This window comes from Pogoniulus pusillus, chromosome 14, assembly GCF_015220805.1.
Source record: "Pogoniulus pusillus isolate bPogPus1 chromosome 14, bPogPus1.pri, whole genome shotgun sequence".
In the NCBI taxonomy this organism is placed as follows: Eukaryota; Metazoa; Chordata; class Aves; order Piciformes; family Lybiidae; genus Pogoniulus; species Pogoniulus pusillus.
In genome coordinates, this window is record NC_087277.1 from 20355364 (window position 1) to 20369622 (window position 14259).

The 14259-nt window shown below is 61.9% G+C and overlaps 2 protein-coding genes and 1 non-coding gene across 3 annotated transcripts; 1 reads left to right on the forward strand and 2 right to left on the reverse strand.

The window, feature by feature from the left end:
• Positions 1 to 19: 19 nt before the first annotated feature.
• VPS28 (VPS28 subunit of ESCRT-I) lies at positions 20 to 3315 on the reverse strand. Its single transcript, XM_064154466.1, has 9 exons — positions 3141 to 3315; positions 2627 to 2655; positions 2501 to 2538; positions 1562 to 1651; positions 1374 to 1479; positions 1136 to 1237; positions 538 to 591; positions 352 to 443; positions 20 to 237 (listed from the first exon to the last, which is right to left on the reverse strand). The coding sequence occupies exons 1-9, from the start codon at positions 3175 to 3177 to the stop codon at positions 120 to 122; spliced, it is 666 nt and encodes a 221-aa protein (XP_064010536.1). The 5' UTR covers positions 3178 to 3315; the 3' UTR covers positions 20 to 119.
• A 3793-nt stretch (positions 3316 to 7108) lies between these two features.
• Positions 7109 to 12278, forward strand: SLC39A4 (solute carrier family 39 member 4). The gene is made up of 8 exons (XM_064154304.1): positions 7109 to 7427; positions 8001 to 8173; positions 8623 to 8775; positions 9082 to 9168; positions 10089 to 10143; positions 10747 to 10890; positions 11651 to 11838; positions 12150 to 12278. Exons 1-8 carry the CDS (start codon positions 7109 to 7111, stop codon positions 12276 to 12278), a joined length of 1248 nt encoding a protein of 415 aa, XP_064010374.1.
• On the reverse strand, positions 10224 to 10296 carry TRNAR-CCG (transfer RNA arginine (anticodon CCG)). The gene has a single exon. It is a non-coding gene; the product is annotated as a tRNA-Arg (tRNA).
• Positions 12279 to 14259: the final 1981 nt, after the last annotated feature.

Genomic DNA, 14259 nt, shown 5'->3' on the forward strand with positions numbered 1-14259 from the left:
GTGAGGGTGGTGGCAGAGGTAACACCAAGAACACAAAGCAGTTTTATTGCCTCCAGCTTCTAACCACCAGTAAGGCCTGGGAGGGAAGTGGGAGGCTGCAGGGTGTGCCGGGGAGGGGCTCAGGCGTGGAGGAAGCGGTTGAAGGCGTTGTAGGCTGACTCCAGGTCGAACAACATCTGCCTGACCTGGGAGTCGTCCAGCTCGTCTGATGCTGACATCCCACTGAGGGTCTGCAACCTAGGAGAAGACCAAGGGTGGGCTTCAGAGCTCAAGAAAGGCTTCAGAGCCTCAAGTGGGCTTCCACACCTCCAGCCTGGGCAATGGTGCCACTGCTGGCACCCTGGTGCTCACCATTGGTTGACTTTCTGCCTGCCCTCGAAGTCCGGGGGCAGGTGGCTCATGCGGTTCATGGTCTCCATCAGCTCCCGCAGGTCTGGTTGGATCTGGAGCAGGAGGAGAACGTGAGAGGTTGGGGCAGAGGCACAGTGCTGGAACAGAGGTCCCAGTGCGGCTGTGGTTGAGCCATGGGGTCCTTACCTCGTCCATGGCTCGGATCTCCAGGCGCAGCTTGTCCATCACCGTGATGAAGAGCTGAGAGAGAAGGAGGGTTTGGCTTGGCTGTGACCATCCCTGCTCAACCTGGACCCTCTCTGGTTCAACCATCACCCTCAGCTCAGTTGAGACTTCTCTGCCTCAACCATGACCATTCCTGGCTCAATCACATCCCACTGTGTGACCACCTTGGCTCAACCAAGACCCTCTTTGCTCAACCACAACTTGTCCTGGCTCTACAGTGACCCTGGCTCCACCACAACCCATCTTAGCTCAACAATGACCTATCTCATGACCTTGCCTTAACCAGGACCTTGATTCAACCATGACCCTCCTCGGCTCAACCATGACCCTTCTCATGACCCCTCTGGTTCAACCACAGTCCTTCCAGCAAAACCACAACCCTTCTTATGACCCTTTCAGCTCAACTCTAACCCACCTTGGCTCAACCATGACCATTCCAGCTCAACCATGGCTCTTCTGGCTCAACCACAACCTTTCCCATGACCTTCTTGGCTCAACCAAGACCTTGGCTCAACCACAACCCTTCCCATCCCTAAATCCACCCAAGCCAGGGCCGTACGGAGACGATGTCGGCAATGCAGCGGTTGAGGTTGCCCTTGTCATCCTTGATGGTGATGGGACGGTCCTCCTTGATCCTCTCCATGGCCAAGGGACAGTCGAGCTGCAGTGAGACAACACCATCAGTGGCACAGCCAGCACCCTGAGAGCGCCAGCACCAAAGGTGCTGGTGGCACCAAGGTACTGGTGGCACCAAAGGTACTGGTGGCACCAAAGGTACCGGTGGCATCTCGGCTCACCCGGAACTTGCGGCAGAAGTCATCAATGGAGCTGATCTCAGCACCTTGGACCTGCTTGAGGGCAGCTTTGAACTGGACCAGGAGACGGGAGCAGGCGGCTGTGTACCTGCAGGGGACAGCAGCCAGAAGGTCCCCAAGCCCAGGGACACCAGCAGGGCGCTTCTGGGTGCCACCACCTGAGGACTTACTCGTTGGGTGAGACACAGTCCTTGATATAGGCCTTCTCCAGGGCCTGCAGCGTCTTCACCACGGCAAAGAGCTCAGCCATGTTGTCGTACCTGCAAGGGCAACAGGGACCTGGTGGAGAAGAGGGGACCTAGGGGACAGTGGTGGCCCAGGAGGGACCGTGATGGAGAAGAGGGGACCTAGGTGTCTCAGGATGGGCCATGATGGAAAAATGTGGACTATGATGGACAGCAGTGTGCCAGGGAAGGACCATGATGGAGAGTGGGGAGCTTGATGGAGACAAGAAAACCATGATGGACAACGGTGTGCCAGGAAGGACCATACCAGAGAAGAGAACATCATGGAAAGAAGGGTCCCAAGAAGAACCACAATGGAAAAGGGGAGGATCATAGAATCAACCAGGTTGGAAGAGACCTCCAAGCTCGTCCAATCCAGCCTAGCATCCAGCCCTGTCCAGTCAACCAGACCATGGCACTAAGTGCCTCAGCCAGGCTTTTCTTCAACACCTCCAGGGACAGTGACCCCACCACCTCCCTGGGCAGCCCATTCCAATGCCAATCACTCTCTCTGCCAACAACTTCCTGCTAACATCCAGCCTAGACCTCCCCCGGCACAACTTGAGACTGTGATGGAGAATGAAGGACCATGGTGAAGAAGAGGGTGCTATGATGATGGAGAACTGTGTCCTAAGAAGGCCCACGATGGAGAAGAGGGGGTCACAACGGAGAATGATGTCCCAGGAGGAACCACCACAGAGAAGGGACCATGGTGCACAACAGGGCCCCAAGGATGGACCACGATGGAGAACAGGACCAGGGAAGAGCACAGAGAAGAGGGAACCCTGCTGGACAGTGGTGTCCCAGGAGGAACCGTGCTGGAGCAGGTCCTGGGACACTGAGCCTGCCCGAGGCGGGCGGGAGCAGGCTGCTGGCCAAACTCACTTCTCCCTCTCCCGCGCGTTCTTGTAGAGCTTCACCTCCTGCGGGGACAAGAGGACCAGCTCAGCCCTGGGCACAGCCAGGGTGACCCTGGGACACCCTGCTGGGGCAGGTGGTGGCCACACTCACCTCGTAGAGCTCCGGCTTGTTCCCGGGGGCTGTGCACGGGCAGAGCATTAACCAGAGCCCCCTCCCACTAAACCCCTCCTCTGGTAGCCCCATTCCAGCAACCCTGGTCCACCCCCCAGTGTCCCCTTGGGAGCCCCAAGACCCGACCCAAGTAACTCCGGTCCCCCCAGTGGCCGCAATTCCCCTCCCAGTAGTCCCAGGACCCCCTCCAGTAAGCCCAGTCCCCGACTGGTAACCCTGAGCGCCCTCCCGGTAAGCCCAGGGTCGCCCTCCCACGGTAGCTGCGGTCCCTCCGGGAGCCCAGTTCCCCTCCCCGGCAGCCCCAGCACCTCCGCCAGTAGCCCTGCTCCCCGCTCCAGTAGCCCCAGTGTCCCCGTGATAGCCCCGGTAGCTCCTCCGAGTAACTCCGGCGTCCCCCAGTAGCCACAATTACCGCCCAGGTAGCCCTGGGACCCCTCCCACTGACGCCGGTTCCCCGCTCCGGGAGTCCTGGGCCTGTCCCCGCCGCTCTCACCTCCCATCCCGGTCGGCGCCGTGATGCCGTGAAACATCCCGCCGGGGCCCGGCCTCTTCTGGAGGGCTGCGGGGGGCTCCGGTTACCTCCCGGGGCCGATTCCCGGGGCCGATTCCCGCAGCTTCCGCGGAAATGGTGGCGCTGGGGGTCGATGGCGCCGCGATCGCTCCATCGAGCCTGGCAGCGGCCTGTGTGTCATCGACTGGGGTCGACGGCGCAGCGATCGTTTAACCGAGCCTGGCAGTGGCCTGCGTGTCACCGGCTGGGGGCGGGGCTATGGGTCTGGGGGCGGGGCTATAGAGCCTGGAGGCGGGGCTAGTGGTCTGGGGCGGGGCTATGTGGTCTGGGGGCGGGGATAGTGGTCTGGGGCGGGGCTATGGGGTGAGAGGGCGGGGCGGGAGGCAAATGGAAAGATTGGAACCCGGTTTAAAGGGGTTTTGACCTGAGTTAAGGGATTTAGACCCAATTTAACGAGATTTTGACCTAGCTTAAGGTATTTGGACCCAATTTAAAGTGATTTAGACTCGGTTTAAGAGATTTAGACTCAAATGGAGGGATTTAGATCCCATTTAAGAGATTTGGGTCCAATTGAAACAGATTCAGACCTGGTTTAAGAGATTCAGACCCAGCTGAAGAGATTCAGACCAAATTTAAAGAGATTTTGACCTAGCTTAAGGTATTTGGACCCAATTTAAATGGATTTAGACCTGATTTGAGAGGCGTAGACCCAAATGAGGGGATTTGGATGGCATCGAAGTGATTCAGAGCAAATTTAAAGAGACTTGGACTCAGCTTAGGAAATTCAGACCTGGTTTTAGAGATTTAGGCTAAAGCTGTTTTGATGCATTTTAAGATAAATTTAGCCTGGATTAGTAAGTACAAACCCAAATTAAGGGATTTGGATCTGATTTAAAAGAGTTGAGTCCAACTGAAACAGATTTAGACCATGTTTAAACATCTTTTGGTGTGGTTTAAGGAGATGCTGACCTGGGTTAGGGGATAGAAAGTCAAGTTAAGGGTTTTGGACCAAATTTAAGAGGTGTGGACCCAGTTTAAACATATTTAGACCTAGTTTAGGAAATTCAGATCTAGTTAATAGATTTAGACACAGCTTAAAGACATTTTAGACCTAACTTAAAGACGTTTAGACCCAATTTAAAGAGATTTTGACCCATTTCAAAGAGATTTTGACCTGAATTAAGGGATTTAGGCCCAAATTAAGGGACTTGGGCCTGGTTTAAGACATTTTGGCACAGTTTGAAGAGATTTAGACTGATTCTGAGATATTCAGACCTGATTTTGGCCAATTTCTAGACCTGATTTAGGAGGCAGCCTCTAGACCTGTCTTAGGGAGGTTTTGGTTTAAGAGGTGTGGAATTGATTTATTAAAGAGGGTTTTAACCCCATTTATTTAGACCTGGTTTAAGAAATTTCAGCCTGGTTCAGGAGGATTTAGACCTGTCTCAAGAGCTTTAGGCTCAGCTTAAAGAGATTTTGGGCTGGTTTAAGAGATTTAGACCTGCCTTTGAAAGATTTTAACCTGATTTAAGGTTATTTTAGGCTTGGCTTGGGAGACTTGGACCCAGCTTAAAGTGGTTTTGACCTAGTTTAAGACATTTAGGCGCGGGCTCTCAACCCAAGCTTTGTCCCTGTTTGGTGCCAGCACCATCCCCTCCCTCCTCTCCATCAAACATTCCCTTCCTGGCACCATGGGTACCACCATGGTTGGGGCTGGCATCAGCGTGGATGGTGTTGCCATCACTGTGGTTGGGGCTGGCATCATGATGGTGGCACTGGTGGTGGTGGGAGGTGACCAGACTCCACCTCTGGTCCCTCTGGTGCTGGCTCCACACACCCACACCCATGGCACAAGGTCTCAGCTGTGACAGGGACTTTCCTAGTGCCACTTCCTTGTGCCAACATGCTCCTGGCACAGTGCCCAGGGGGCAAAATCCGTGTCTCCAGTGACCCAGGTAGGGCTTGGACCCATAATTCCCAGCTCCAGAGGTTGGTGCTGTGGCCTTGAGGGCAGCCATGTGACATGGGTGCCAAGATGGGTGCCAGGAGGGGTCCCATAACCCTTCCCAGCACCCTTGAATAGCTTCTGCCACTCTTAGGCTGCTCCCATCTCGCTTGGACTGGTCCCACCAGCCCACAGCTGGTCCTACCACCCTTAGACTGCTGCCACCACCCTTGGCACGATCCTGCTGCCCAGTGACTGGTCCCATCAGCCCATGGCTGATCCTGCCACTCTTAGACTGGTGCCACCACTCCATAACTGGTGCCACCACTCCATAACTGGTGCCACCACCCTAGCACTGGTCCTACCAGCCTTGGACTGGTCCCACCAACCACCCCAGAACTGGTCCCACCACATTACAACTGGCCCCACAACTCCTAGTCTGACCCCAGCACCTTTGGGCTGGTCCCACCACCCCTTGGCTTCTCTCCGCACCCCATACCCAGTGTCACCACCCCAAAACTGGCCCCACCAGCCTTGGCCTGCTCTCCCTACCCCATGGCTGGCCCCCCCCTGCCCCAGAACTGCTTCTGCCGCGTTAGAACTGCTCCCACAGCCCTTGGCCTGGTCCCACCACCCTTAGACTGGTATCACCACCGCAAAACTGGTGCCGCCAGCCTTGGCCTGCTCTCCCCAGCCCAGGACCACTGCCACCACCCCATGGCTAAGCCCCCACCCCTGGACTGGTGGGACTGGTCCCACCAGCGCACAGCTGGTGCCAGCCGCGGCGGTGCCAGGCCCCTGAGGAATGGTTAACCCGGCGCAATCTCAGCCGCAGCCAATCACCGGGGCGGGCACCGGCTGCTTTTACAGCCCCGGGCACCCCAGGGCCACCTCTTGGGGACATTTGGTGCCACCGCAGCCCCGTGCCACCACCACCAGCCAGCCCCGCTGTGCCATGACCCTGCTGGGGCTTCTCCTCCTGGTTCAAGTGGCCTTTGCTGGGGCTGCCTGGGACCCCAGTGGCGGTGCCACCGCTGCCACCAGCGTCCCGGTGCCGAACTTGGTGGTGGTGGCGTCGTCAGGTGCCAGGTCCGGTGGTGGCACCGAGATGTCCCTCGTGGGGACAAGGGGTGGCCGTGCGCAGTGCCAGGCTGGGCCGTGTGGAAAGGTGAGTGGCGGGCACGGTGGTGGCACCGCGCCGGGCACAGCAGGGACGCTGGGCCGTGTGGAAAAGCGGGCAGGGCGGGTGGCACTGAGGGGACAAAGTCCAGATGGCTCAGCACAGCCTGGCACTGGAGCGGCACAGAGTGGAGGGGTGAGGGGTTGGAGCGTGCCAGAGCATGGGGTGGCAGAGGGGAGTGCTGTTGGGCATGAAGGGGCACTGAGTGGTGTACTGTGTGGCACAGCACTGTGTGGCAATGCCTGGCACCAGAGTGACGCTGCCTGACGTGCTACAACATGGCACAGCTCTGTGTAGCATTGCCTAGCTTTGTGCAGTGGTGACTGGAATGGCATGGCACAGCTGGCACAGCACTGCCTGGCGCAGCACTGTGGGGCACTACATGCCACCCCAGGACGATAACTGGCATGCCATGGCACTGCCTGTCTGTGTACAATATGGCCAGCATTGTGTGGCACTGCCTGGCCCTGTGCAGTGGTGTGTGGCTTGGCATGGCATTGCCTGACACACTACGGCATAGCACAGCACCATGCATCAGTGCAGCAGTTTGCTTGGCACTGCCTGGCATGGCCTGGCACTGCCTGGCACCAAGCAATAGTGACTGGCACCATACAGCAGTGACTGGCATGGCACTGGGAGGTGTCAGGGAGCAATGGGGTGTGGCCTGGGTGCCCAATGTGCCCATGGGGTGGTCCGAGTGTCATGGGGGGCTAAGGTGCCGTGGGATAGGGCAGTGTGCCCATGATGGGGGGTGTCAGGGTGCCCATGGGGGCGTTAAGGTGCCCATAGCATAGCAGGGAATTCAGGTGCCAGGGGTGGCTCAGGATGCTGATGCTGTGCCCCCTCCTCCATTTCCAGGCTGCCCAGACCCCTCCTAGTCTGCTGCAGGTCCTGGGGGTGCCAGGGGAGGGCTGGCTCAGGAGGGCACACGTGCGGAATGCTGCCCCCCCCACTGCCGCCGCCAGCACCCCCCCCGCCGCCAGCACCCCCTCTGTCACCAGCACCCCCTCTGTCACCGGCACCCCCCCCGCCGCCAGCACCCCCTCTGTCACCAGCACCCCCCCCGCCGCCAGCACCCCCTCTGTCACCAGCACCCCCTCTGTCACCAGCACCCCAGCCAGCGAAGAGCTCAGCACCAGCCAGAGTGAGTGCAGGGGACAGGGACATGGGGAGAGCAGGACAGGTGTGGGGACATGGTGTCCTGCTGTCCCTTGGGGTGGCATCATGCACCCTTGAGGACAGGGACACAGGAACAGGCAAGGAGGGACATGGAGATGGGGACACAGGGACAAGGAGAGTGAGCAGGACATTGGGACTTGGAGACAGAGACATGGGGATGGCAACAGGGGCAGAAAAGGGGACAAGGACGAGAATGGGACCAGAAGCATGATGACAGAGACAGGGATGGACACAGGGACAGACATGAGGACAAGGACATAGGGACAGGGACAAGGCTGGGGAGAGGGTCAGAGTCCTGCTGTGCCAGGGGGTGGCACTGGGCACCTTTAGTGACAGAAACGAGGAGCAGGCGATAGGGACATGTGGCCCAGGGTAGGCATGGGGCAGGGGTGGGAACATGGGGGCAGAGATGGGGACAGGAACAGTGGCAGGGTCCTGCTGCCCTGCAAGATGCCACCTCCCACCTTTGGGGATGAGGGCAAGCTGCTTCCATGCCCTGTCCCCTGCCCGGTGTCAGCGTCCTCTCGTCTCCCCCCAGGGTACGTGCTGGGCTCGCTGGCAGGGCTGGCGCTGGCCCTGTGCCCGCTGCTGGCGGTGGCCCTGCTGCGCTGTCCCCTCTGCCGCCAGTGCGAGCGCTGGCTGCACCCCCTGCTGCTGGGGCTGGCCTCGGGGACCCTCAGCGGGGACGCGCTCCTGCACCTCCTGCCGCAGGTCTGGGGACACTGGGGACAGCCGTGGGGACAGCGGGAGGGGTGGGGACAGTGGGGACACCGGGACTTGAAGACGTGCTGCTGTGCCTCCTGCCACAAGTCTGGGGACACTGGTGATGCCATGGGGGCACTGGGGACATCATGGGGACAGCGGCAGTGATGGGTACGGTGGGGACACTGGGGACATCCTGGGGACACTGTGGACATTGAAATGCGGGGACATCTTGGGGACAATGGGGACAACAGGGGAGACATGGATACGATGGGGATTTGAGGGCAGTAAGGGGACACTGGGGATAACTGGGACATCATGGGGCCATTGGGGACAATGAGGGGCGGGAGGGATCACGAGGATATGGGGACAAGGTGGGATACAACAGGGACACGCTGGGGCATGAGAGGACATGTGGGGGTGACACTGTGACATCCTTTTTCTTATCCTGCCCCCAGCTCCTGGGGTCCCACAGCCACGGTGAGGTGTCCCCAAGCCCCCCCGAGGTGTCCGAGGAGGCCCAGGTGCTGCCCTGGTCGCTGCTGGGGGTCCTGGGGGGGCTCTATGGAGCCTTCCTGCTGGAGAAGCTGCTGAGCATCCTCCTGCCCCAGGTACGCGCTGGGAGGCACCGCAGGGGGAGCTGGGAGGGGTCCTGGGGGGGACTGGGGGGTATGGAGGGACTGGAACGAGGTTGGGAGGGCAGTGGGGGGGACTGGGGGAGGTATGGGAGGACTGCAGGGAACTGGGAGCAGTTATGAGAGGGACTGGGAGGGGGCTGGAGGGATAACAGGGGGGTAGGAAGGGTGATGGGGGCTGAGGGGGGCTATGGGAGGTCTGGGAGAGGCTGGGTGCGGTGTGAGCGGTACTGGGAGGGACTGGCGGGGCGACGGAGGGTCCGTGACCGGCCGTGGGGTCAGGGCCCCCTCCCCAGCGCCCCTGCAGAGGGCCAGCAGCACCGCCAGGGGGAGCTGGAGCAGCAGCCGGCGGGGTCCAGCATCGAACTGGTGCGTACTGGGAGCACTGGGGCGTGTGGGGCAGGGGGCTGGGAGCACTGGGGGGGTGTGGGGCAGGGAACTGGGAGTGCTGGGGCGTGTGGGGCAGGGGGCTGGGAATACTGGGGTGGTGCGGGGCAGGGAACTGGGAGTGCTGGGGCGTGTGGGGCAGGGGGCTGGGAATACTGGGGTGGTGCGGGGCAGGGAACTGGGAGCAATGGGGTGGTGTGGGGCAGGGGGCTGGGAGCATTGGGGGGGTGTGGGGTCGGAAACTGGGAGTGCTGGGGCGTGTGGGGCAGGAGGCTGGGAGCACTGGGGGGGTGCGGGGCAGGGAACTGGGAGCAATGGAATGGTGTAGGGCAGGGAACTGGGAGCAGCAGGATGGAGCACTGGGAGCAGTGGGGTGCTGTGGGGGGCAGGGCAGTGGGAGCAGCGAGATGGAGCACTGGGAGCAGTGGGATGGAGAAGTGGGAGCAGTGAGGTGCTGTGGGGCAGGGCACTGGGAGCAGTGGGATGGAGAAGTGGGAGCAGTGAGGTGCTGTGGGGCAGGGCACTGGGAGCAGTGGGATGGAGAAGTGGGAGCAGTGAGGTGCTGTGGGGCAGGGCACTGGGAGCAGCGGGATGGAGAAGTGGGAGCAGTGGGGTGCTGTGGGGCAGGGCACTGGGAGCAGTGGGGTGCTGTAGGATGGAGAGGTGGGAGCAGTGGGGTGCTGTGGGGTGCAGGGCACTGGGAGCAGCGGGATGGAGAAGTGGGAGCAGTGAGGTGCTGTGGGTGGCAGCGGGATGGAGCACTGGGAGCAGTGGGGTGCTGTGGGGTGCAGGGCACTGGGAGCAGTGGGGTGCTGTGGGGGGCAGGGCACTGGGAGCAGTGGGGTGCTGTGGGGGGCAGGGCACTGGGATGCTGTGGGGGCAGCTCCGCATTTTGCCCCCAGGTTAAGCCAGAAGAGGCCGAGAGCTCTCCCACGCCCCCAGCGCTGCAGAGCAGAGGTGAGCCCCACAAGAGCCCCTAGAGGGACCCCCAAACCGGCCCGCGGCCCCCCCGGTGCCCTCCCCCGGTAAAAGGGTCCCGACCCAGGTGGGACTCGAACCCACAATCCCCAGCTCCGGAGGCTGATGCCTTGTCCATTAGGCCACTGGGCCAGCGCGGTGCGCACCCATGGGGGGCACTGGGGGGCACTGGGAGGGACTGGGAGGAATTCTGGGGGGAGGGCTGGGACACTCTGGGGGGGGGTTCCGGGATGTGAAAGAGGGACTGGGGGATACTGGGAGGGATTCTGGTGTGTACTGGGTGGCACTGGGGGATGAGGGAGATGATGCTGGAGGATACTGTGTGCTCACTGGGTGCCCTGATGGTGTCAGTGGGTGACACTGGGTGGCACTGGATGCACTGTGGATGCCCCATGGGTATCTGTGGGTGACTTGGGGGGGCACTGCGTGCCCCATGGGTGCCTGAGTGACTCATGGCTGCCTGTGGGAGCTCGTGGGCACTCTTTTGGGAGCCTAGAGGAGCTCAGTGGGTGCCTGAGGGTGCCCCATAGGTGGCCTGGTGATGCCCCCACTCATGACCTTTGGGTGTCCTTATGCCCCCAGGTGTGCCCTGGACCATGACGGTGGGAGGTGCTGCACACAACCTGGCCGATGGGCTGGCACTGGGGGCTGCCTTTGCCCACTCGTGGCGCAGTGGGGCCAGCACTGGGCTGGCTCTGCTTTGCCATGGGCTGCCTCATGCCATGGGTGGGTGCTGGGGAGGGCTAGGGGGGGCACGAGGGGGTTTGGGGTGGGGGTATGGAGGGGTTAGGGGGTCCGTGGGTTGGAGTTTGGGGGGGAAGGGGGCATGGAGGGGTGTGCTGTGTGGGAGGGTGGTGGGCATGGGGGTCGTGGGTATGGGAAGTACAGGGTATGTGGGTGGGTCGTGGAGGTTCGTCGGTGGGGTACAGGGGGCGTGGGGGACACGGGATGGGGGCATGGAGGGCTTAGGGGGCTTGGGAGGGTCATGTCAGGGGTGTGGAGCAGGTGCGATTGGTGTCACTAGGGGCTGACAGTGGGTATGGCTGGTGTCACTGGTGCCCCCTGTGCCCCTGGTGTGGCTGGGCACTCACTGCCCCGTGTCCCTGTGCCCCTGGTGTGGCTGGGCACTCACTGCCCCGTGTTCCTGTGCCCCTGGTGTGGCTGGGCACTGACTGCCCCGTGTCCCTGTGCCCCTGGTGTGGCTGGGCACTGACTGCCCCGTGTCCCTGTGCCCCTGGTGTGGCTGGGCGCTGACTGCCCCGTGTCCCTGTGCCCCTGGTGTGGCTGGGCACTCACTGCCCCGTGTCCCTGTGCCCCTGGTGTGGCTGGGCACTCACTGCCCCGTGTCCCTGTGCCCCTGGTGTGGCTGGGCACTCACTGCCCCGTGTCCCTGTGCCCCTGGTGTGGCTGGGCGCTGACTGCCCCGTGTCCCTGTGCCCCTGGTGTGGCTGGGCACTCACTGCCCCGTGTCCCTGTGCCCCTGCAGGCTTTGTGTCGGTGCTGTCGCAGTCCGGGCTGGGGGCCCGGCGGGTGCTGGCTCTGGGGTGCTGCTGGATGCTGCCGGTGCTGCCTGGCGTCTACCTGGGGCTGGTGCTGGGCACCACCAGCTCTGCCCGCACCTGGCTGGGTGCCATCGTCACTGGGCTGCTGCTGCACCTGGCGCTGGCCGACATGGTGAGGGGGACACCCGGGGACACTGTGGGAACGCTGGGCACGTCCTGGGGCTGTCATGTAGCTGTGGCTGGTGGGACGTGGGGACAGGGTGGGACGTGGGACATCAAGGGGCTAGGAACCATCGAGGGGACATTGATACCCCACTGAGACATGGGGTGGCCTGGGGACACCATGAGGGACATCAGGGGGTATGGAGATGAGGGGACGTGGGTGACATGGGTGGCACGGGTTGGTGTAGGGTGGTATGGGGTGGCTCACGGAGGTGGCAGTGGGCGCCATGGGGGTGACACAAGTGTTCCTCCTCTCCCTAGGTGCCAGCCATGGTGGCAGCAGAGGCAGGGGCCCCGTGGGTGCTGCTGGGGCTGCAGAGCCTGGGGCTGCTGGGGGGCTGGGGGAGCATGGTGGGACTGGCGCTGGCAGAGGATGCCCTGCCCCACTGACACCCACGGGGGACATGGAGTGACCCACAGACACATGCTGCCCCACTGACACCCACGGACTGACACACGTGGAGTGTCCCATGGACATATTGGGCCCCACTGGGGTGGGACACGGAGGGACCCACGGAGGAAGCAACAGGCTCACCCTGCCCCTCTGAGGGGAACAAGGACATGAGGGACCCACGGACCCACTGACTACCCACGGAACCAGCCACAGACCCAGAGTGACCTGTGGAGGGACCCACGGAGTGACCCACAAGTGACCCATGGAGACACCCAGGGCCCAGATAAAGCCCCGATTAAAGGCATTGGCTAATTACAGGCACTGTGGGTGAGGAGGTGCCTCGTGGGGACAGTGCCAGCTGCTGCCACCCGTCCCAGCACCCTGCTGGCATCCCCTGCTGGCATCCCCTGCTGGCATCCCCTGCCACCTCCGACACCCCACTGTCACGGGGAGCGGCTCTGCGGGTCTGTAGGGGGCGATAGAGGCTGCGGGACCTATAGAGCTACAGGAGCCCCATGGGGTGCGGGACCTATAGAGCTACAGGAGCCCCATGGGCTGCGGGACCTATGGAGCTACAGGAGCCCCATGGGCTGCGGGACCTATGGAGCTACAGGAGCCCCATGGGCTGCGGGACCTATGGAGCTACAGGAGCCCTATGGGCTGCGGGACCTATGGAGCTACAGGAGCCCCATGGGCTGCGGGACCTATAGAGCTACAGGAGCCCCATGGGCTGCGGGACCTATGGAGCTACAGGAGCCCCATGGGCTGCGGGACCTATAGAGCTACAGGAGCCCTATGGGCTGCGGGACCTATAGAGCTACAGGAGCCCCATGGGCTGCGGGACCTATAGAGCTACAGGAGCCCCATGGGCTGCGGCACCTATAGAGCTACAGGAGCCCTATGGGCTGCGGGACCTATAGAGCTACAGGAGCCCCATGGGCTGCGGGACCTATGGAGCTACAGGAGCCCCATGGGCTGCGGGACCTATAGAGCTACAGGAGCCCCATGGGCTGCGGGACCTATGGAGCTACAGGAGCCCCATGGGCTGCGGGACCTATAGAGCTACAGGAGCCCCATGGGCTGCGGGACCTATAGAGCTACAGGAGCCCCATGGGCTGCGGGACCTATAGAGCTACAGGAGCCCCATGGGCTGCGGCACCTATAGAGCTACAGGAGCCCCATGGGCTGCGGGACCTATAGAGCTACAGGAGCCCCATGGGCTGCGGCACCTATAGAGCTACAGGAGCCCTATGGGCTGCGGGACCTATAGAGCTACAGGAGCCCCATGGGCTGCGGGACCTATAGAGCTACAGGAGCCCCATGGGCTGCGGGACCTATGGAGCTACAGGAGCCCCATGGGCTGCGGGACCTATAGAGCTACAGGAGCCCCATGGGCTGCGGGACCTATGGAGCTACAGGAGCCCCATGGGCTGCGGGACCTATAGAGCTACAGGAGCCCCATGGGCTGCGGGACCTATAGAGCTACAGGAGCCCCATGGGCTGCGGGACCTATAGAGCTACAGGAGCCCCATGGGCTGCGGGACCTATAGAGCTACAGGAGCCCCATGGGCTGCGGGACCTATGGAGCTACAGGAGCCCCATGGGCTGCGGGACCTATAGAGCTACAGGAGCCCCATGGGCTGCGGGACCTATGGAGCTACAGGAGCCCCATGGGCTGCGGCACCTATAGAGCTACAGGAGCCCCATGGGCTGCGGGACCTATAGAGCTACAGGAGCCCCATGGGCTGCGGGACCTATAGAGCTACAGGAGCCCCATGGGCTGCGGGACCTATAGAGCTACAGGAGCCCCATGGGCTGCGGGACCTATAGAGCTACCGGACCCCGCGGGCTGGTTCCCTGCTCGCTGCGGGTCCCAGAGCCGCTGCGGGGAGCGGCCCCGGGGCTGCTCCGCACCGCTACGGGAGCACGGCTCCAGTCCTCCACTGGAGGACCAACGTCTCGCTGGTAGCAGCACAG

Coding starts and splice junctions, on each gene's coding strand:
- VPS28 (XM_064154466.1), bottom strand. CDS start 3,177: ATGTTTCACGGCATCACGGCGCCGACCGGGATGGGAG. Junction 2,539..2,626: donor ACAAGCCGGAGCTCTACGAG/GTGAGTGTGGCC, acceptor TTGTCCCCGCAG/GAGGTGAAGCTCTACAAGAA. Junction 1,480..1,561: donor GACTGTGTCTCACCCAACGA/GTAAGTCCTCAG, acceptor TGTCCCCTGCAG/GTACACAGCCGCCTGCTCCC.
- SLC39A4 (XM_064154304.1), top strand. CDS start 7,109: ATGCTGATGCTGTGCCCCCTCCTCCATTTCCAGGCTGCCCAGACCCCT. Junction 8,776..9,081: donor TGAGCATCCTCCTGCCCCAG/GTACGCGCTGGG, acceptor CCGTGGGGTCAG/GGCCCCCTCCCCAGCGCCCC. Junction 10,144..10,746: donor CCCAGCGCTGCAGAGCAGAG/GTGAGCCCCACA, acceptor TTATGCCCCCAG/GTGTGCCCTGGACCATGACG.